The 23,987-nt window shown below is 39.1% G+C and overlaps 1 protein-coding gene and 1 long non-coding RNA gene across 4 annotated transcripts in view; one reads left to right on the top strand and one right to left on the bottom strand.

Moving 5' to 3' along the window:
* psip1a (PC4 and SFRS1 interacting protein 1a) overlaps positions 1–21,541 on the bottom strand; it is a 101,909-nt gene extending 80,368 nt beyond the window's left edge. For all 3 annotated transcript variants that reach the window (XM_059554078.1, XM_059554079.1, XM_059554080.1), the window contains exons 1-6: positions 21,413–21,541; positions 15,087–15,180; positions 14,862–14,938; positions 11,853–11,991; positions 3,117–3,200; positions 2,087–2,182 (exon numbers count right to left, since the gene is read on the bottom strand). In XM_059554078.1, coding sequence (XP_059410061.1) covers positions 2,087–2,182; positions 3,117–3,200; positions 11,853–11,991; positions 14,862–14,938; positions 15,087–15,158 — 468 coding nt within the window. In that variant the 5' untranslated portion in view covers positions 15,159–15,180; positions 21,413–21,541. The remainder of the gene's footprint in view (positions 1–2,086; positions 2,183–3,116; positions 3,201–11,852; positions 11,992–14,861; positions 14,939–15,086; positions 15,181–21,412) is intronic.
* The window catches only part of LOC132143662 (uncharacterized), a 939,337-nt gene that overhangs the window by 205,928 nt on the left and 709,422 nt on the right, over positions 1–23,987 (top strand). The window lies entirely within an intron of this gene.

The following is a 23,987-nucleotide window of genomic DNA, read 5'->3' on the forward strand; positions in this document are numbered from 1 at the left end:
TGAAAGGCTAGTAAAGTATGTTATACATAAGCTATAACAAAGATTGTCGGTTCACATTATCTTTAAGGTGTCTAGTGTTAAAATATGAATTCAAAAATATTCAGCTTTGTTGACTGTGGTCATAGAATGAGTAAACATCTGGATGGTCACAATAGTGTCTGCTGGGATAACTGTGAATTTTACGTATACAATGTAAATCCAACTGCAGTTGTAAGGTTGCACTAAAATGTTGCAATGAAAAATATTGCACTTAATTAACTCTTTACCTGCAATTGATGAGTTATCTCGTCATTTAGAAGACAACACTTCCCCGCAAAAGACAAGTTTTTGAAGACAACGTGTTTTCATTGCTATACACTCTGGGGTTCTATTACACATCTTCTGAACAAGTACAAAACCTCCCGAACAAAAACACATCTGAAAAGGATGGAGAAACGAGCACTCTCTCATGTTAACCGATGCATATGAAAAATAATGCAAATACAGGATTTATGCTTTGAAAATCGTACTGAATATTAGCCAGATGTAGTTTTTGATAGAAAATGTGATTTTTCTCAACTTTTTGATCAAAATTATGAATTTTTAGGAAACCTACCTATAATCAAGTTTAAAAAGAAAGCTTTAAGCTAGGATGAAAGTTATATAAGGGTTTTTTTTATGCATAATAGTAACCTTAGAATGTGAATCAGACAGTTGTGAATCAGACAGAATCAGACAGTTAGAATCAGACAGTTTAAAATAGCTGGGCTAAGATATTACAATTTTAATGACTGCAAAAAAGTTTATTATTAAAGTTTCATTATACACATTATCCCACCCATCACAATTGTGACAGACCATAAAACAATTTTTCACACACTTTTCAAATAATAATAATAATTATTATTATTTGAAAAGTGTGTGAAAAATTGTTTTATGGTCTGTCACAATTGTGATGAATCAAAGGTTACTAATAACATTTTTTTTTATATATTCATGTCTGTGAAAAAATTTGGAATGTGGACTACAGCTGCACATCCACTATTAGAATATCTCATTCCCCCACATTGAGATCTGGTGACTGTGGAGTACAGTGAACCCATTGCCATCTTAAAAAAAAAAAACACACACACACAAAAAAAAACCTTTGAAATAAGAGCTTTGAAATAAATTTGCACAATTTTTTAAATTAGAAACAATTTTGTGACATGATGCATTATCGGGCTGGAAGTAACCATAACAAGATGGGTACACTGTGGTCATAAAGGGTTGGACATGGTTGGCTCAGGTAGGCTGAGGCAATATCCCCCACACCATTTACCTTACCACCAGCCTGAACCATTGATACAAGCCAGGATGGATATGTTTTAACACAATTTTCTCGTTTTTGGACCCTTTTTTTTTTTTTTTACCTAGAGTTGGTTGCATGTGAAAATCCTAGAAGAATAGCAGTTCATGAAATACTCAGACTGGCACCAACAACCATGCCATGTTCAAAGTCACTTAAATCACCACTGTTCCCCATTCTGATTTGAACTTCAGCAGATCATCTTGCCTAAATGCAATGAGTTACTTTCATGTGATTGGCTGATTAGATATTTCAGTTATTTATCAGTTGATCAAATGTACCAAATAAAGTGGGCATTAATTTATATACCGTATTTTCCGGACTATAAGTCGCACTTCTTTTCATAGTTTGGCTGGTCCTGCAATTTATAGTCAGGTGTGACTTATTTATCAAAATTAATTTGACATTAACCAAGAGAAATGAACCAAGCGAAAACATTACCGTCTACAGCCGGGAGAGGGCGCTCTATGCTGCTCAGTGCTCCTGTAGCCTACCACTGAAGAAATAGAGCTGTAGACAGTAATGTTTTCTATTGGTTCTTGGTTCTAAATAAATGTGACTTATAGGCCAGTGCGACTCATATATGTTTTTTTTCCTTGTCATGTCGTATTTTTGGACTGATGTGACTTATACTTAGGTGCAACTTTAATATACTAAGATTTTATCCTGCTCTTTTTCACTGCTGCAAGCATCTGATTTGCATGTAAAACATTCTAACACAGAGCTTATGCACCTCAACAACACTGTAAGAGTACATACTTCATCTTTCAAATGTCCCTGATCAGAAACCTCCATGTCACCACATTCATCCTTCTTCTCTTCCTCCTCCTCCTCCTCCTCATCACTGCCAGCCACCTGCATAATATCAAACAAACAGGGCCTCAGCATGCAGGTGATTAACATGCCAGTTTTTGTCATTAAAGAGGTCATGAACTGCCTTTGTTTTGATTTTTTTGCACTGTTCTCTGAGAGTCTGAAGTCCACTTATAATGTTATCAAGATATTTATCATAATTGAGAAGTTACAGGCTATTTTCTGTCCTGTTTTTGACCCCCTCTCATCAGAACCCTTGGTTTGAATAGGTGTAGAAGATTGTAGACTCTGAAATAAATGCCCGCTGGTATGATTGGCTAACAGTTGTGTATGTCTGACAGTCTACATCCTTCCTAGATGGATGCTGCTTTGTTTTAGGTGAAAAAGGCATAAATACTCTGTAATCTGTAATAGACAAAGCAATAATGATCACATAATAAAATCAGTTACACTTATGTGGTGCGATATTAGATTCGATATAGTCATCACAGCATATTCTTTTAGTTTCTGTCTTCATTAAATTACTGTGCTCTTGTCAAGGTTTGCATGATCTCCCATGTCAGTTTACGCTGGGTGCTCTGGTTTCCTCCCGCAGCCCAAAGACATGTAGTTTAGATAAATTAAAGATTCTAAATTTTAAATTCTAAATAAACCAGTGGAATCATGGGCAGGTCTAAACAGGCAATGGTGTCAAAGCAGCTGTTGATCTTCTTCTGTGGAGGCATGGTTTAGCTACACTATTACATTATAAAGTAGCACAAAGCACTCACGTCGTTTTGGCAGACTAGCTTCAGTATAAGCTGTTTTTAGACTAATAAGAAAGTTTTGAGTTCTAAAACTTAGAGAACGTTTTTATAGCCCATTGACAAGAACAAGGGAATTTTGATTTCTCAGTTAATGACCCTTTTATGACAACCCATTCCACAAGTTATGGACATACAGGATACAATTTTTAAAGAAACTGAAAAAAACATACTTGAGCAGACTTTCTCCTCTTCTCATCATCCCCCTCTTGACTGCTGTTTAAGTCCTTAACAGGAACTGCTCCAGTATTCATTATCTACACAACGTTTTGGGAATAAACTGTTAACCATTTTTTAATTACAACAACAATTTGTGCACAAATATGGAGTAAGCACAGTAACAAACCTCCCACAAATTTGCACAGGGCAATCCACAAATTCATGCAGGAGATCTGCCCCCACATAAGGTATTACACCAATGCAAACCATCAGAATACACATACATAAACATCTGGTTCAAAATTTTATCTATAGCGTAAATACCATATCTGCACTCATACCTTTAATTTTCACACTAATTTCAAACAACATTTTTTTTTTCTCTTAATATACATAATATCATCTTTTCTCACGGTGTCTGAATTGTTAATATGACTCATTCTCTTTAAACCCCTACTTTTCAAGTGTCAAAAACAAAATATCCATTACCATACCTAAATTTCAGCTCTGGAGTCTTCCTTAGCAGTTTATACATTGAAATGAACAGTGACAAAAGCTGAATAGTAAACACTTACACAAGCAATAATAGTGCATATGTATTATATGTAGTGAAAGTATTTTATTTCCTGCACAAGTTACTTAACGGTAGGGGGAGAGGAGAGAGAGAGCCTTTGACTTTTAACATCTCTTTAATCACCACTGTTCGATTATATCATAATCTCTATCAGATATTTTTTAATTTGCCTCTTTGCAATCCCTCCTCCCTTCTTACTCCTTTTCTTCTGTCTTGCTCCCACCTCCCTTCTGTGTTCTCTTTCTCTCTATTCTCTAGTCCTATATCCCTTTACCTCAATGTATACACGCATACGCAGATGATACATACAGTTCAATCGGTGAAGAATGGTGGGGGCCCTTTGTAGGCCCAGGTTACTGGGTTTAGTTTGTCCTTTACTAAAAGTTGAAGAGTCCCACTGCCAGTATTATTCCTAATATGTCTTGTATTTTTAGATCATATGCTTACCTCATCTAACTTGTTGTTTTGGCTCATACTCAACACATAAGTAATCCCTATCTCATCGGATAAACTAAAACACCACCCCTTGCAATGCAACTATATAATGTGTGGATTTAATAATAAACTTGGAAGAAGTTTGTGAGCAGACTAAAAGGCTTCATGGTCATTTACTTCAATCATTTACCTTTTTTTTTATCCAGACACACTGTACAGATATAAAAAAATAAATAAAGTTAAAAAAATCTGAAAAAAAAAAAAAAAACAGAAAACCCAAAGGAAATATTTTCGTATAAAAAAAATATAATAAAAAAACTTAAAAACTTCAAATAATCATCATACATAAATGTTCAGAGATACATCACGGTCAACTTCACAAGTAATTATTAATGCCCCATCTGTATTTAAAATGTCTCTATATTCATTATTAAATTTTATCAACCCCCTAAAAACCAAAGTAGCATCAGTCTGCTCCATTTCAACAATCTTATATTTGCGTGACAGCCAAATAGCCAACTTTGCTTGGCTAAAAACTAAATTTACTAATACATGGACCTCCCTTGTGGAATGTTTGTATTTAGGACCATAGATAAAAAAAAACGTTTGTAAAAACCTCCCATAGTTTACAGAGGAACAAGCCTTTCACATTCAGATAATAAATGAAAAACTGTTTTTGATTGTCCACAGAAAGGGCAACCCTCCCCTACCTGTGGATCAATGTGTGCTCTGTGTCTGTTCGTAGCTATTATACCATGCATCTCAATGGGGGGTTTGTACAAGGTAAGGAAGAGCCTGGCCCAAAAAAGTCCAGCCACTTAGAATCCTTTACACTCTCTGGAGTATGACAGTGAAGAGCCCTTACACACATCACATATAACAGCACTGAAATGTCTTGACTGCAGTGATGCAAAGGACAGGTGTTACAGTTTAGCTGGTGTGTAATGAAGGTGCACGAGGAAGACAATATACAAAGGGTTTATTTTAATGATAAAATTACGAAGGAACAAGGGCACATCCAACATAAACTTAACTTAACTCACATCACATTAAGAAACAACAATACTACATCAATCACGGACCAAGAGGAACTCAAAAGACACGGGAGGTAATCAGGGAAATGGAGACAGGTGGGGATTAATCAATTAACAAAACAAGAAAAGGAAGATGACCAAATAAGGAAACAGAAAGTCACCGAATGTAACAGTTCGCCCCCTCCCGGAACGGTGCGTCCTCGCACCGCAAGAGGAATACCAGCGGAGGGAGGGTGGGGGTTCTGGAGGCGGGCGTGGGGCAGGCAAAGATGGAGCAAGGAGCTTGGAACCAGGGTGGAGTGGATGGAGGGAGGAACCAGGGAGGAGCCCAGAGCAGGAGGAGCCAGATGGTGCTCCAGAGACCAGCCAGGATGGAGATCTACGGTGGAGTCGACGGAGGGAGGAACCATGGTGGAGGAGGAGCCGACGACACCAGGGGGCCGACAGACGGAGACTGCGCCGGTGGGTGAGGAGCCCATGATGGAGCAGAGCAGCCGCAGAGCCAGGGTGACGTGGAGAGTCCAGAGGTCCAAGGCAGCACTGAAGGCACCAGCAACTGAGGCGGAGCCAGGGCTCCGGAAGACAGGGAATCCACACGCCAAGGTGGAGCTGGAGACTGGAAGTTCCGCGGTGAACCATAGCGCCCCAATGGCGCTGACTGAGGGTGAGCTGCGGGACTGACTGGCACCAGCTGAGATGAGGTCGAGGAACTGGCTAGTCTAGGAGGAGATGAGAGGGAGGATGGGAGGAAACACAGGAGGATCAGGGCTGGACAGAGCCAGCAGAGAAACAAGAGATACAGGGCTGGTTTGAACCAGCGGAAGTGGAGCAGAGGAACTGGCAAGTCTAGGAGGAGGTGGGAGAGGGAGGCTGGGAGGGAATACAGGAGATGCAGGGCTGGACGGAACCAGCGGAGACACAGGAGATTCAGGGCTGGGCGGAACCAGCGGAGACACAGGAGATTCAGGGCTGGGTGGAACCAGCGGGGAAACAGGAGATTCAGGGGCTGGGCGGGACCAGCGGAGACACAGGAGATTCAGGGCTGGGTGGAACCAGCGGCGAAACAGAAAATTCAGGGCTGGACAGAACCAATGGAAATGGAGCAGAGGAACTGACTGGTCTAGGAGGAAGTGGGAGTGGGAGGCTGGGAGTAAATACAGGAGATTCAGGGCTGGACGAAACCAGCGGGGAAATAGGAGATTCAGGGCTGGACGGAACCAGCGGGGAAACTGAAAATTCAGGGCTGGACGGAACCAGGGAGAAATAGGGGATTCAGGATTTACCTCCACAAACCAGTCTATAATGTCCATTAATTCCTATATATAGTTTCCAGACACTGAATGCAGCTCACCCTCAGTCGCGGGAGTGTGGGCAGGGCCTTCCTTCATGCGCTCTATCTCCACTAATAGTCCCACGACGCATGGTGTTGCCGGCTCACACACCTGGTCAGTCGCGCTCTCGAGTCCTTGTTGTCCGACCGTGACAGGCTCGGGCTCTGCGGCGGGCTCTAGCTCTGTGCGGCGGGATGGCGGCTGGCTGGTCTCTGGGTCGGGAGTGGGGCTGGAGATATCCTCTTCGACGGTGCAGATGGTAAATGAAGATCCATTTTTCTCCAGCACCCACTCCACGAAGGTGGCAAAATCCTCTCTGGGACCGTTTACTGGCAGGCGTGCCTTACACCACTCGCTCAGGGCCGGTGTAATAGAAGTTAGAGAGCGAGCGGCATAGGACTGCTGGGATTGCCATTCCAAGAGGGTGAAAAAAAAAGACTCTTTCAGTTTCTGAAATATTGATAAAAAATGCATTACACTGGTTTTTAAAGAGTTTTTAAATTAAGAATGAATTTGTCTCAGCTTTTCTTTTTTAATAAAAAGCTGTTAAATATGAAATTATGGAGACATGTCAAAATTATTTTGTAAATCTCTTTTAATTGTAAATCCCATTGAATTTGCACTTTCCCGGCATTGAGACTGATAGCCTAATTATCACTGCTTCTCCATAGGTTAATGCACTAGACTTTTTTTAGGATTGGGTTCCCGCGGGACCCAAATCTCGCGGTTAGGGTAAAACTCCCAGCTACCGTGAGATTTGCCTATTTAAATACCCCGCATATTGATAGCTGCTCACTGATGTGGAAAATGATATGCCACATACAGGAGCAGGACTCACATTGCAGGAAGGGTACAACGGGGATAAAGACACACCTTAAGAAAAACTGCGCTATTCACTGTGCCTAAAATATATTACAAAATAATACATACAAAATAATAAATACAAAAATATAATACAAAAATATGTTTGTATTGACTATTAACGGAGATACTGATTTAGTGTAAAAATAATTAATTCAAGTTATTTGTTTTGTTTAAAAATCCTATAAATGTATGAGGTAGCAAGAGGGGCCTTTTACCCCACATACGGGGGAAGCGGCACCCCAGCACGGGGTAAAAGGCCCACACAGCCCCATAGATAATACTTAAAGGGTTAGTTCACCTAAAAATCATAATTATGTCATTAATAACTCACCCTCATGTCGTTCCAAACCCGTGAGACCTCTGTTTATCTTCGGAACACAGTTTAAGATATTTTAGATTTAGTCCGAGAGCTTTCAGTCCCTCCATTCAAACTGTGTGAACGGTCTACTGTCCATGTCCAGAAAGGTAAGAAAAACATAATCAAAGGAGTCTGATGTGACATCAGAGGGTCAGTTAAAATTTGTTGAAGCATCGAAAATACATTTTTGGGTTGAACTAACCCTTTAAGCTAAAATTATTTTAAATAATGTTTAAGTTAATACTTGTTCAAAACTATCACTTTAGCAGAGTTTGTACTATTTTCTGCACATTTTAAAAAATAAAAAAAAAATTTGTTCAGTATAGGCGTTTTGTGGCATATCGGCGAAAAGAACTTAAATTGCACTTTCAGTTTTGATCGTAAAGGTAAGAGCAATACATCGATCGAATCTTTAAAGGGTCTACTTTTATTTGTATACACACATAATAAGAAAACTTTGTGCATTTATAAAATAAAGAAAACAAACAGAGTGCGCTGTCTGCAGCCTTTGTCTGCGTGATCTTCATTTAGAAATGCGTCATTAAAATGAACTGAAACTTAACAAATACTCTACAAAGAGATATGAGAAATATTTCTATAGAAATCTTGACATGTGTACTTTTAAACTAAGCAAGTCTTATCGACAACAAATATTAAGTAATAAAGTAATCCATATGAAACCAACGCGATGTCCAGTCTTTCACGTCTCCCTTCACTAACTCTAATACGACCACGCCCACGCGCTATAGATATATAATCATCCATGTGAAGCATGCGGCGCGTACACATTATTAATATCATGTTTTTAAATATAATGGTTTCATTCTAAACATGGTGATTATCTCCAAGGACACCCAACATAATATGGTATTTAGCATCTGAATCTAACCATATTATGTCAACAAATGGAAAAGTCAGCAGTCTATTAATTATCATGTTAATCACGGCGCATTTAGTCACTACAGCAGGGGCGCTTTTTACCCCAAATACCATACATTTACATATTCTTTCGTTATTTAAAAACCGTTGCTTTAATTATCATAAACAAAACTGAAAAACATAAAGAAGACCTTTGTCTCAAAATATATGCATTGATTTTTTAACTATTCTCATTTGCTACTTAAATCTACAACATTGAAAAAAAAAAATGAATTAGATCAAGCAAGCACAGAATCAACTTTGCGGTGCTGTGCATGATCGCGTCAGGAATCAAACAGATAACCCCCCGTGTTTAGTTCTGTTTTTGACAGAAGCACATATTGGACAATTTTAAAAATAGCAACATAAACAAAACGGATTTCAAATTTAATTCAAGCACTTTCAGGGACCTATGTTAGTTTTCAAGTACTTTCCAGGCCTTGAATCCATGTACTTTCAAGTACTTTCAAGAAGGGTGGGAACCCTGGTTAATGTCATACCATTGGTAGGCGAACGCATGGACTCAAAAGTGATATCAATCAACAATATTTTTTTTTTTTAATGTAGGATTAAACGCTGCACGCCGCAAATCCGGCACGGTGCCAGAGAACTCTAAGCCCTATTTATTAATAAACACGTTTTCTTGTCAGCTGCAAGATCTTACAGTGCTACTACATTATCAGTAGGCTGATTTTGAAATCTTGAAGAAATTCATCAATTTGTTTAGATAAAATAACTGACAAAAACGTACTGTTATTTTCCTCAAACAAAATTTGCACAACAGAAAGCAGCAATTAAAGATGTAATGCTTACAACGTTATTCGTTTGGCATGTGATCTGTCTCTTTGGTCACTTGATCTCACTAGTGTTGACACGGATGCAAGCAGAATTTTTTTTATTTTTCCTCACAAGAGTGGCAGAGATATAGGAACTGACTAACTGTAGTGCCTGGCATTATGTTGATTCCAAAATCAATCCTGCCGATGACATCGCAAGATGCAAAACTTTAGCCTTAACTTTTGCCTTAAAACTTTGGCCTTTTTTGGCCAATAATAGGAGTTAATGAAACAAAAGTCCACTGTTTCCCTCCTTGCCCTTAGATCATTGTACTAAAAGTCCATCTAAAATTGAAGATGAAGAGCTAGCTTTTGTAGACTCACTATTCCAACCACATATCTTGCCTTGCTTGATTGTAATAATTTCCAGTCCTATCACCAAATACCCCAGCTACTGCTCGGTTAGCTGCAGATGACTACCAACAGAACCTGTCCTCTTCCTCAGAGGAGTCAAATAGCGCGAACAGTACCTGGTACTTTTTTAAGTACCACCTTTGTCGAGGTTCCAAGTGAACCGTACAGTTACCAAAACGTGACGTGTAATCTCCGCTGATCATTGATTGGCCAAAGAGTATTGTCACTACCTGCGCCACTGAACTTGCGACACAAACACAACAGAACATAATTTAAATCAGCAAGGCCAGCGAAGGATCGAACCCAACTGTTTTGAACAAGCACACCTTTTTTAACAACCAAAAATGGCTGTTTCGTTGTCTGTTGATGAAGTACAGATGTTCCTCTCATTGATAGCAAAGGAGCGGATCAGGCAAGAGCTTGATGGGGTGACACGGAATGAAAAAGTTTTTCAGGAGTAGTGGCAGTAAAGAAAGCACAACAATAATGACGTGAATAATCCTGCCCACTCTAAAGCCACACTAAACTGCAGTGGAAACGTAAACTGAGCAGATTCGTACCACGCAGTGGAAAAGCACCAAAAGTTTCACTGTCAAACTCACCCATCTCAACTAAATTAAACTTTTATTGAAGAGTAGTCATCTCCTGATCCAGAATATGACAGTACTACATGACTCATCAAGGAAGGATGAAACAGCTAGATTAATTGACCTATCGGTAAGCTCCTTCCTTCAAATGCAGATGAGCCAATGGCACTCGAGTATCAGTTGCATGGGGAGTGGAACTCAAGACATCTTTAGGTTTCAGTGCAATAGAGAAACACTAGAAGTTTGATGAAGTTTATGCTACAAAAATGGAAAAATTATGTCCCCGGGGAAATTGAATCACTGATTTCAGGTATCCTGAGAGGATGGGCAATGGAATTAATTTTATTCCATTCCATTTCCTGAACCCAAACAAAACAATATGTCCGTAAGCATTCATTCATTCTGCTCAAGCAGAACATTAATGTCATCTTGTTCTTCAGCAAGGTATCTCTGGCTAAAACTAGCTAAAGTTAGTGAGTCAGTGCTAATGTACAAACCTAAATTGTGGACTGTTCTCATGTCACGTACAGTGCAAGTAAAAAAAATAAATAAATAAACAAAGGTCTACATTTCAGTGCCACTCCATATTAAACTGGGCAAATGTTAATTAAATTATCCATAGCCTGCAGTAGCCTACATAAACATGGTTGATCCTGGGTTGAGGCTTGGTGTTGTCATCGGCGATCATAATGACAATAAACACGAGGCTTCTCCTGTTTGCATTGTGACCTGTAAAACCTTACTTCCAAATAAATTGAGTTATTCACCATATTTATTTTAAAATCTTTAATATATCCCTGCATGGCATATTTAATTCCCATTTGAATGGTGGTACTTCAAAAAAGTTAGAGAACATTTTGTGACCAGGCTTTCACACTGACACCTTTCATTGTAAGACCGTAAGCAGGTCTGTTTGTTTGTCCGAGGGTGCAACTGGAACTAAGCGTGGTGGGGCTTACCGATAGGTCAATTCACAGTTCTCCCCCCACTGTTCTCAACTCAACATCCCCTAAGCTGAACATTCAAGACTTTGATCAAAGACTGCAATATACATGAGCTGGAAATTTACAGAAATATTCACAAAAGAGCAACAAAAACACTGAATACTGAGAGGCAGTTAAGTTTTGACTTGCTCAAACATGGACTAACAAAGATCAGTTGTATTTTTAACTGATGTTATGAAAGAATACAGGGAAATCCTGTAACAAAATATAGGTATTTATCATTGTTAATGTTAGTTAACGCATTACCATCATAATAAAAACATTTACAGCATTTATTTTAATATATATCAATACACTGTAACATGCCTAGTATGTATTTGGATTTCTTGCAAGCATTTGTGCATTGCTGAGTCTATTGCATTTGTGGCAGGTTTTGATATGCATTTCACTTCATGCAAAAAAAAAAAAAAAAAAAAAAAAGAAGAAAACAACAACAACAGGCAAGGTGACAGTACCTTATGTCCGTTAAGCTCCACTTTAGGGTTATTTTCAATTTCCCACAAGCCTTCATTAAACCCCTTCCTTTTGTTAGGTTTGCCATATTTGTCTTTATTAGGCAAATATGGAAAGATGTCTTTTGGACCCAAGAATGCTCTGAAATTTTAAACAGAAAGCATATAAATCACATATGTTCAACAATTACTCAATTGCAGGATCAGAAATTAAATTAACTTGCCTTTTTCAATTTTGACCATTTGAAGCTCCACAACAATAGGGTACAACAGGGCAAAACATGCCCTGGGGTAAAAAAAGCACCTTTGATATTATGTTCATCTTAACCACTAGATGTCAAAAAAAACGTGGCATAGCACTTTCCAAAACATCCGGTTTTCAAGATGCACTTATATATATATATATCCGTCTGATCTTTTTTGATGTGATTGCATGCAGGAGGGCAAAGTTAATTTTGTCCTTACTTGATCTGATATGTTTTTTTTTTATGCAGTAGATTTAATTAGCAAATAAGAATCGCTAAAACTAATGCATATATTTTGAGACAAAGGTCTTCTTAATGATTTTCAGTTTTGTTAAAGAAAGTTAAAGCAACACTTTTTGAATAACTAAAGAATATGTAAAAGTATGGTATTTGGGGTAAAAAGATTCCCTACTGTTGGGGCTAAAGGCGCACAGTAAATAACGATCATTAAAACACTGAACAAAATTATAAATGCAACACTTTTGTTTTTGGTCCCATTTTTCATGAGCTGAACTCAAAGATCTAAGACTTTTTCTATGTACACAAAAGGCCTATTTCTCTTAAATATTGTTCACAAATCAGTCTAAATCTGTGTTAATAATAATTCCTTACGTTTATATAGCGCTTTTCTGAGCACTTAAAGCTCTTTACATTGTCAGGGGGTATCTCCTCATCCACCACCAGTGTGCAGCATCCACCTGAATGATGCGACGGCAGCCATAATGCGCCAGAACGCCCTTCACACAACAGCTTACTGGTGGAGAGGAGACAGAGTGATGAAGCCAATCAGCAGATATGGGGATTGTTAGAAGGCCATGATGTTCAGAGGCCAATGGGTGAATTTGGCCAGGATGCCGAGGTCACACCTCTACTCTTTTCTAAAGACATCCTAGGATTTTTTTAATGACCACAAAGAGTCAGGACCTCGGTTTAACGTCTCATCCGAAGGACGGTGCTTGTTGACAGTATAGTGTCTTCCTCACTACACTGGGGCATTATGACCCACACAGACCACAGGGTGAGCACCTCCTCCTGGCCTCACTAACACCTCTTCTAGCAGCAACCTAGTTTTCCCAGGAGGTCTCCCATCCAGGTACTGACCAGGCTCAACCCTGCTTAGCTTCAGTGGGTAACCAGTCTTGGGCTACAGGGTGACATGGCTGCTAGCCATGCTAGTGTTAGTGAGCACTTCTTTTCTGAGATAATTCATCCACCACACAGGTGTGGCATATCAAGATGCTGATTAGACAGCATCATTATTGCACAGATTTGCCTTAGGCTGGCCAGAATAAAAGGCCACTCTAAAATTTGCAATTTTACTGTTTTGGGAGGTCTGAAAACCAGTCAGTATCTGGTATGACCACTATTTGCCTCATGCAGTGCAACACATCTCCTTCTCATAGAGTTGATCAGGTTGTTGATTGTGGCCTGTGGAATGTTGGTCCACTCCTCTTCAATGGCTGTGCGAAGTTGATAAATATTGGCAGGAACTGGAACACGCTGTTGTATACGCTGATCCAGAGAATCCCAAACAAGCTCAATGGGTGACATGTCCGGTGAGTATGCTGGCCATGCAAGAACTGGGATGTTTCCAGCTTCCAGGAATTGTGTATAGATCCTTGCAACACGGGGCCGTGCATTATCATGCTGCAACATGAGGTGATGGTTGTGGATGAATGGCACAACAATGGGCCTCAGGATCTCATCAAGGTATCTCTGTGCATTCAAAATGCCATCAACAAAATGCACCTGTGTTCATTCTCCATAACATATGCCTGCCCATATCATAACCCCACCAACACAATGGGCCACTCGATCCACAATGTAGACATCAGCAAACTGCTCACCCACACGATGCCATACACACTGCCATCTCCCCTTTACAGTGAAAACCAATATTCATCCGTGAAGAACACCTCTCCAGAATACCAGACACCATCGAATGTCGGTTACAACGATGAACTGCAGTCAGGTTGAGACCCCGATGAGGATGCAGCAGCTGTCACGATCTTGGAGGTGAAGATGCTGGATGTGGAAGTCCTGGGCTGGTGTGGTTACACGTGGTCTGTGGTTCTGAGGCCAGTTGGATGTACTGACTCCGAATTCTCCGAAATGCAATTTGGAGATGGCTTACGGTAGAGAAATTAACATTCAATTCACGGGCAACAGCTCTGGTGGACATTCCTGCAGTCAGCATGTCAATTGCACGCTCCCTCAAAAATTGCGACATCTTTGGCATTGTGCTGTGTGATAAAACTGCACATTTAAGAGTAGCTTTTTATTGTGGCCAGCCTAAGGCACACCTGTTGAATAATCATGCTGTCTGATCAGCATTTTGATTTGCTACACCTGTGAGGTGGATGGATTTATCTCGGCAAAGGAGAAGTGCTCCCTAAAACAGATTTAGACAAAGAGCAATAGGCCTTTTGTGTACATAGAAAAAGTCTTAGATCTTTGTTTCTGTGTTTTAAAATATATATTTCTATATTAACATTTTAATGACAGTATATTTGCTGTGTTAAAGGCCCCCTTGTCACCTCATACATTTATAAGATTTTTAAATAAAATAAACAACTTAATTACTTAAAAAATATATATATTTTCACACAAAATCTCTTGCTCCATTAATGTTTAATACAATGTATATGTTTCTTCTGCAATTATACATTTTAGGCACGATGAATAGCACCTTTTTTCTTAAGGTGGGCCTTTAGCCCCGTTGTACCCTACAACACTTAAGTAAATTTGTTGACGAATCTCTACTTACGTTTCATGAGTGCCAAAAAAGAAGATAGGAAACTTTATATTTGATGGTTTGACAGCTCCATATGGAATCTCATCAATCTGAAGTGGCACAGTAGCATATATTAAACATGAAACAGCAGAATACATAAACCATAAATAGCAAAGCACTAAACATTATTAAGACCGTAGCATTTGATTGTAATGAATTATTAATAATAATAAAGGTAATTTGGTAGTGTTTTCTCACCCTTGCAGGCCAGTGGGGATAACCCTTCATTTTAGCAAAAATCAGATCACCAGGTTTGAAATCGCGAGCCATGTCCCGACAGATGGATCACCTCCTTTGAGACATATCAAAACATTTCCATTATTTGAAAAATTCCGATTTTTCATCTGAGATTCAGAGCCAAATTACAGGGAGTTAAAATGGCTTCAGAAAGATGTCAGCATATTGATGTTAATTTTACACAGAGATTGGTAAGTTCTTAGTAAAATCTTTTAGTAATGTTCCATGTTGCATTATGGGCCAGTGGTGACAATTCAAAATGTGAAGAGCGCACTTGACCATGTCAGAGCATTTTTAGCACTCAGTCAGGTATGTATACTGTTTTGACAGAGGGAAACAATATAAATGTATAGTTTCAACATTACATATACTACACACATTCCTCTTTAAAATACAGTAAGCTGTGTAATACTAGGTGCTTACCAAGTTGCTAAAAGTTCGTGGTTACAGATTATTATCCGCAGGTTCTTGGCTATTTCCTCTATCTGTTACAGCCACTGAATAGAAGAGTCAGACTGTTGTGCTTTGAACTCGGTGTTTATTTTCAACATTTTCATTAGTTGTGTCTCTGTATAATTCCACCCGACTACCTCGTGCATCTCTCCCTTTTTCTCTCTCCGTCATTCCTTTCTGCTCTCTACTCTTGCAATATCTTGCATACATTCTACTTTATTTAAAAATTACCATTTTGATTCTTACATAATACTCCTCTTACTTCGCATAAGAAATGTCCTAATTTCTAATGCTTTTAACCCAAATTCCATTTAATAACATTTGTTGTCATTTTTTTTTCAATTATGAAACAATGAGAAAAATAAGCCCATTACACTGGTAAACAACTTAACAGTGACATTTAAAACACACCAATTACGCTATGCATACTGTATTATAACAATCAAGTCACATCAGTACCTCAAGGTTAGATTATTGTAATGCTTTATTGGGTGGTTGTTTTGCATGCTTAATAAACAGGTCCAAAATGCTGGTCCAAAATGCACAAGCTAGGTTTCTTACCAGAACCAGGACGTATAGCCATATTACCCTGGTTCTGTCAACACTGCATTGGCTCCCTATTAAACACTGTATAGATTTTAAAATCTTGCTTATTTCTTATAAAGCCCTGCGTGGTTTAGCACCTCAGTATTTGAACAAGCTCTTATTGCATTATAGTCCTCCATGTCCGCTGCGTTCTCAAAACTCTAGCCATTTGATAAAACCCAAACGATCATAATCAACTGTGGGCGGCAGATCATTTTTCCTATTTAGTGCCCAAACTCTGGAATAATCTACCCTAGCGTTGCTAGGGTGGCAGACACACTCTATCAGTTTAAATCTAGATTAAAGACCAATCTCTTTAACCTGGCTTACACATAACACACTAACACATTTCTAATATTCAAAGGGATTTTCAAAGGGATTTTTAGGCTACATTAATTAGGTGAACCTGAACAGAGAACACTTCCCATAACACACAATGTACTTGCTACATCGTTATAAGGATGAAATCTATGCTAACATTAGTCTGTATCCAGTGATTGAGTGATTCGGTCACGAACCGGAAATCACTAAACTGCAGTGTTTTGAACTTGAATATAAATATATATATATATATATTAGTGGTGGGCCGTTATCGGCGTTAACGTGCTGCGTTAACGTGAGAATCTTATCGGACGATAAAAAAATATCGCCGTTAATTTATTCTCAAAGTTGGGTTGAGAGCTGGGTCTATACTAGGCGAGCTATGATGACTTTTAGCATTTTAGCGCGGATGTATACCTAGCCGAATTGCACTGTAGGGGGCGAGAACGAGTCTTTCGCACCTGTGTGTATGCCTATAGTGAAATTACCACATCAACCGTGACGTGCAAAAATGGATGCAGCTGAAACCACCGAGTTTGCTTCAGGGAAATTTTTTTAAAGAAGCTTCCCAATGGAAACCTCGACAAGACGCACGCCTGTTTCACACTTAGGGGCCGTTCAGATATATCGCGTCTTTTGCACGCTCAAGTTCGTTATTTTCCAATGTAGGCTCACTCATAATGGAAGCATTGCGGTTTTTCCAGGTGTGTCCGCACCGCATTGAGTTAAAAACATCTCAACTTTTCAGAATGCGCATCGCGGGTCATGTGACACGAACTAACCAATCAGCTTCATCCTTTCCCGTAACAATGTTGAAAGCTCAGCCAAGATGAAGGAACAGGTGATCATAGCTGTATATGGATTGGCATTTTTAAATTAATTTAGTAGCAGAGCTACTGCAAGCGATTTTTAGTGCTGCAAATCCATTTATCCTTTGCTGACAGTTCCGCGTCCTCATGGAGAGCCTAGGTCATAGTTGCTTAGCAACGGCAGACGCCTCAGGAGCTCAAGTGCCCGAGCGCTTTGGAAAGAAGGAGAAAGTGGCGCGCCTAGCGTTTTCATCGTGTTTTTAGGCGCGATATGTTAACGGCCCCTCTCTGTCTGCAGTGCGTATGCTGTCCGTGTGCATTACGTATGTGGTGCAGAAGCAGCACGGACTCATACTCATTGTGCTTTCACACAGGATGCGTTTGCAGTCCGCTACTCGGAACGTGAACAATCGCTGCACTGCTGCAGACGCAACGCTACTGGAACGCACTGACGGACCGCAACCGCATGAACGCTGAAATCCATTAACATAGGTGCATAAAAAAAATACGCAACGCATACGCACTGCAGACGGATTGTGTGTGAAACAGACGTAAGGTTGTTTGCACCTTGTGCAACGTGGAATTAGTTTGTGATACATTTTGTAAACAGGAGATGAGCCCCTGGTCTAATGCACCACCTGGCTTGAGAAACCCGTTCTCAAAGACTTACTTTTAGTAATTATCTTATTTAGGTTGCACCGAATGCCTTCGGTAGAATTCAAATGAGCCATTTTAATCTAGATTAATCTAGATTAATTCCAAGATTACAGTGAGATTAATCTAGATTTAAAAAATGAATCTATGCTATATATATATATATATATATTAGGGGTGTAACGGTATGCAAAAATCACGGTTCGGTACGTACCTCGGTTTTAAAGTCATTCATTCATTTTCGGTACAGTAAGGGAAAGAAATGCAAACATTAAACTACAGGTTGTTTATTACTATAAACTTTTTTTAACTATTTGTTTACAATTTGTATTTTTTTTTTAAATACTTTTTAATAAAATATATATAAAATAAAAAAGAATGAGAAATAAAATACTGCTGCAAAGTTCTCCACTAAATAAAATACTCTCAGTCTCAAACCAATATCATATAATAAAATATAATGAAAAATATAAATAAATAACTATGATTACAGTGCAGCATTACCAATCCCAGCTTGTAGGCCTGCTCATATTTAAAATATATATATAACTTTTCCAAAGTGTAAAGTGCAGCATCAACCGTTTCAGTTTTTAGACCTGCTCAGATTTCGTTATAGCGTTGGCCCGATCAGAATTAAGAGCAAAGGTCTGTTTAAATGCCGACGTGAACTGCGTTTGAATTACAATCGTTTTTTTCCTAGTTGTAGTGATGTTCACACTCGCGTGATGCCTTTTGAAAACCTTAGGCCGGTGACACACTGGCATATTGCACCTGTCAAACATAGTCTATTTTGCCGTCAATACTGTTGACGGTGTCCTTTATCAATAGGCTTTATATTTATGCTCAACATGAAGTATAGATATTGTTGTCGTGAAGACAAGATCCTGGTCTGTCGGCGCCTCGGCGGTCTCCCTCTATGTCACCTACAGTAGCAGCAGCGCGCCAGCGCCGCGTCAGACATGATTCTGGTGTGTAAAGACACAGAGAATGCGAAGCAGGTGTCACGCAACTGACAAACAGCAGAAACGCAACGCACACGCCACGCATCCAGTGTGTCACCGGCCTTAGAATCAGCTGCAGGGCTGGATTTGCGCTGAACGCGAAGACTTCCACCACTTAATATGTTCGTTTGGAAACACGAAAATGTATATGTTCCGCAAACAAAATATTGCATTCGGTACACACGTGCACCGTACCGAAAGCCCTGTACCGAAACGGTCCGGTACGAATACACGTACCGTTACACCCCTAATATATACATACAGTCATGGCCAAAAGTTTTGAGAATTACATAAATATTAGTTTTCAAAAGGTTTGCTGCTAAACTGCTTTTAGATCTTTGTTTCAGTTGTTTCTGTGATGTACTGAATTATAATTACAAGCACTTCTTACGTTTCAAAGGCTTTTATCGACAATTACATGACATTTATGCAAGTGCAAGTGTTTGCAGTGTTGGCCCTTCTTTTTCAGGACCTCTGCAATTCGACTGGGCATGCTCTCAATCAACTTCTGGGCCAAATCCTGACTGATAGCAACCCATTCTTTCATAATCACTTCTTGGAGTTTGAGTTCTCAATGGGATTAAGATCTGGGGAGTTTCCAGGCCATGGACCCAAAATTTCAACATTCTGGTCCCCGAGCCACTTAGTTATCACTTTTGCCTTATGGCACGGTGCTCCATCATGCTGGAAAATGCATTGTTCTTCACCAAACTGTTGTTGGATTGTTGGAAGAAGTTGCTGTTGGAGGGTGTTTTGGTACCATTCTTTATTCATGGCTGTGTTTTTGGGCAGAATTGTGAGTGAGCCCACTCCCTTGGATGAGAAGCAACCCCACACATGAATGGTGTCAGGATGCTTTACTGTTGGCATTGACACAGGACTGATGGTAGCGCTCACCTTTTCTTCTCCGGACAAGCCTTTTTCCAGATGCCCCAAACAATCAGAAAGGGGCTTCATCGGAGAATATGACTTTGCCCCAGTCCATTCACTATACTTTCTGCAGAAGATCAATCTGTCCCTGATGTTTTTTTTGGAGAGAAGTGGCTTCTTTGCTGCCCTTCTTGACACCAGGCCATCTTCCAAAAGTCTTCGCCTCACTGTGCGTGCAGATACGCTCACACCTGGCTGCTGCCATTCCTGAGCAAGCTCTGCACTGGTGGCACTCCGATCCCGCAGCTGAATCCTCTTTAGGAGACGATCCTGGCGCTTGCTGGACTTTCTTGGACGCCCTGAATCCTTCTTTATAAGAATTGAACCTCTTTCCTTGAAGTTCTTGATGATCCTATAAATTGTTGATTTAGGTGCAATCTTAGTAGCCACAATATCCTTGCCTGTGAAGCCATTTTTATGCAATGCAAAGATGGCTGCACGTGTTTCTTTGCATGGTTAACAATGGAAGAACAATGATTTCAAGCATCACCCTCCTTTTAACATGTCAAGTCTGCCATTCTAACCCAATCAGCCTGACATAATGATCTCCAGCCTTGTGCTCATCAACATTCTCACCTGAGTTAACAAGACGATTACTGAAATGATCTCAGCAGGTCCTTTAATGACAGCAATGAAATGCAGTGGAAAGGTTTTTTTGGGATTAAGTAATTTTCATGGCAAAGAAGGACTATGCAATTCATCTGATCACTCTTCATAACATTCTGGAGTATATGCAAATTGCTATTATAAAAACCTAAGCAGCAACTTTTCCAATTTCCAATATTTATGTAATTCTCAAAACTTTTGGCCATGACTAATATATATATATATAATTTTTATTTATTCATTTTAATATGTCATTTTAGACGTTATCTCGTTACATAAAATTATCAGTAAATAAACCACATAAATAAATGCATAATCAGAACTTGCTATAGAAAGTACACTGTAAAACAAACCAGATTACAACATACTTAATTTAAATGTGAATACTGTGCACTCGAAATCTGCAAAACTTCCATTGCAAAATGACTTTGAAATGCTGAACCAACCGCGTGTTGTTTCTATGACAACCAGTATGTGAATGCAGTGTGAACAAGGGGATAAAAATGCATATAGCAAAGTTGATGAATAATTTAATTTGCAGCTGCGAACACGTGCATTCACGCCCTTGCGAAGCTACAAAACAACTGGGTATAAGCAAATATTGATCCTTACAAGTCACCATCCCTGGGTTTAACGTTAAATAAGCATACGGCTTTATAGTGCGTATGACCCCTGACTACACCACTGATTGGTGATAAAGATGATAATAATAATAAACATATGTAGAATATCAGTATGTTTGCTTTATCTAACCAGCATAATTACTGTGTCTAAATAGTAAATGCACACATTAGCACATTAACGTTATTTTTTCCTTCAGCGGTGCGTCGCATACAACACGTGACTAACGTTACATGCGCACTGAATCTTGAAATACGTCTTCATATACCTTCATATAAATATAAGATATGTCATTACTTGTGATTACCGTGTTTATTTAAGAAAGATGTTCCCAATTGTGCTGTCTATTCCTCTTCTCTTCGAAACAGGTTTATCACATGTATCAGGGTTGCCAGGATCTTTACAACAAAACCCGCCCAATTGCTACTTAAAACCATAGACATATGTCTATGCTTAAAACTAGCCCAAAACTAGCCTAAAACTAGCCCAGTCGCGTTTTGGGAGGGGGGCGGGGGTTCCAGTTTGTAAACTATACATTGTTGTTTTGTTTAGATTTTTTGTTCTTGTTTGTTTTTTTGTCGGAGTTACCCTGGTTAATTCGCATTCCATGGGTTAAATATGACGTTACTGGGTTCGCTTCAAACAGCGGCAACAGCGTTAAAGTAAGCTAATCCGCGGGAAAACCGCGGACTTGGCAACACTGTAGTGATCCCTTCTTCTTCTTCTTCTTCTTTGTTTTAACGGAGGTCGGCATCCAACGATAAGGTGCATTACCGCCACCTACTATACTGGAGTGTGGGCCTGATTAACAAGTAATTTATTAAACTTTAATTATTATGACTATTAAGTATACCTTTAATTACCACCATAGAGCTTTGTTTCCAAATTTCATAACCTCATATAGCTTACATGCCTTCTTAGCTAAGACATCAGCGACTTATTTCCCTTTAATGTGCGTAGGAATCCACATATATGCTATTGTCACATTTACTCTCTGAAGTTTAAATAAAATTTCATATTTTCATATGCAATCCTGCCTGCTCTTTGATGACATTTGACTTCATTTAAATAAATGCTGAGCTAGAGTCTGAACTTTCTTCGTACAATTTTCCTCGATCCAGTACAGGGCAGCTATTATAGCCACTGTATATACTGTCAATGAAATTCCTAATTCTGGTTAAAAGTAAATAAATAAATAAACAAAATAAAAAAATTGTTCCTACTTGTATATTATTGTAACTACACTTGTGGATTACCTGTAATGGATGTGGAGAAAAAGATGACCCACATCCATTACAGGTAATCCACAAGCCCCAATGTGAGCCAGTGTAGTAAATTTTATCTCACATTCACATTACTGTGAGCTGATTGGAGTGTAGTTACAATAATATACAAGTAGTATACAATAGTTTAACATTTAATTTTTGGTATTTGTCAGACAGGCGACGTTCAGGCTATACATATCAGCGAGTTCTCTGGGAATTGAACTCGCAACCTAAATGTAACAAAATGCTCTAATCACTGAGCCTCAGAAACCTTACAGCAAGAGTTGTAGTAAACCTCTTTATTTTCATAAAGCAAGTAAACTGAAAACAAACTATATACTAATTGCAAAAACTGATAATTCACATGACAGGTCTCTACAGCGAAAGCTGGCATTGTTGCTACACAATGTGAATGCCCACGTGGACAATACAAATGCAGAATATCTCTTTCTGTGTATCCTTTTGTTTGGGATTAGCAATATTCACACACAGCACTGAAAGTATCTCTATCTGGCAATCCTGTGTCCATCCGAATCACACTTTCACTCATCTGAGAGGCTGAATACCTGTCATGACAGTTACTCGTTTGCCTTTGGAATTTGTCTTTAAGAAACTGAATCTCTGCTATGGAATGCTCTAATTCAATCTCAAGCTGGATTCTTTTTCTTCGTTCAGACTGCAGCTCTTTTTTAGTTGTGCTATTTGGTTGTTCCTCAGAATTGATAGTGAGGGTTTGATCAGCCGGATCTTTGTCAGCCATAAATTGTGTAGCCATTTCCTCCTCTTCATCCATGGGTGGTGGAACATTTTTAGGCACATCAGCGCTATCCTGTCTCAGGGAGTATGAATGATTTTCCTAAATTTGTCCAGTGGGATCATCATTTGTGGATAAAATCTTTAAGAAATTTTAAGAGAAAGACAAAGGTATTTTAGCTGTTGATTTGGTTATGAAAAACGTTTATTCTTGCTAGCCTTTTTAACTCCATCTGACTGTCAAAGTAACATTAGCGTGTTAAGCAATATGCACCATTAAAGTTAAATCGTGGCCACATTAAGGCAGAATACGGTGTTCACATGGAAATCATCGTTGTGTGAGCTTACCTTACGGCACAAACCCAGAGTCGCCGCTGGGTAACATTGGACAGAAAACTGTAAAATGAGCATGAGCATCTTTCATTCGATGACTTGTGGCATCTCGGTACAAAACAAAACACCATTGTCGAACTACAGTCTCTCCACAGAAATAAAGAACTGGTAATCGGTTACCTTAATATCACAGAATTTTGTGTACAACAATATTTGGAAGAACTACAATTTGAAAAGACTAAATATATCACGTTATGTATATTAACTGAAAGGTAAACTTCTAAGAACGTGAGGCTGAAAAGCGGGCTAGTGAGAGATTTCCTGTTTGTCAAGTCAAGTCAAGTCACCTTTATTTATATAGAGCTTTAAACAAAATACATTGCGTCAAAGCAACTTAACAACATTCATTAGGAAAACAGTGCGTCAATAATGCAAAATGATAGTTAAAGGCAGTTCATCATTGAATTCAGTGATGTCATCTCTGTTCAGTTAAATAGTGTCTGTGCATTTATTTGCAATCAAGTCAACGAT

This window comes from Carassius carassius, chromosome 7 (assembly GCF_963082965.1).
Source record: "Carassius carassius chromosome 7, fCarCar2.1, whole genome shotgun sequence".
NCBI classification, from domain to species: Eukaryota; Metazoa; Chordata; class Actinopteri; order Cypriniformes; family Cyprinidae; genus Carassius; species Carassius carassius.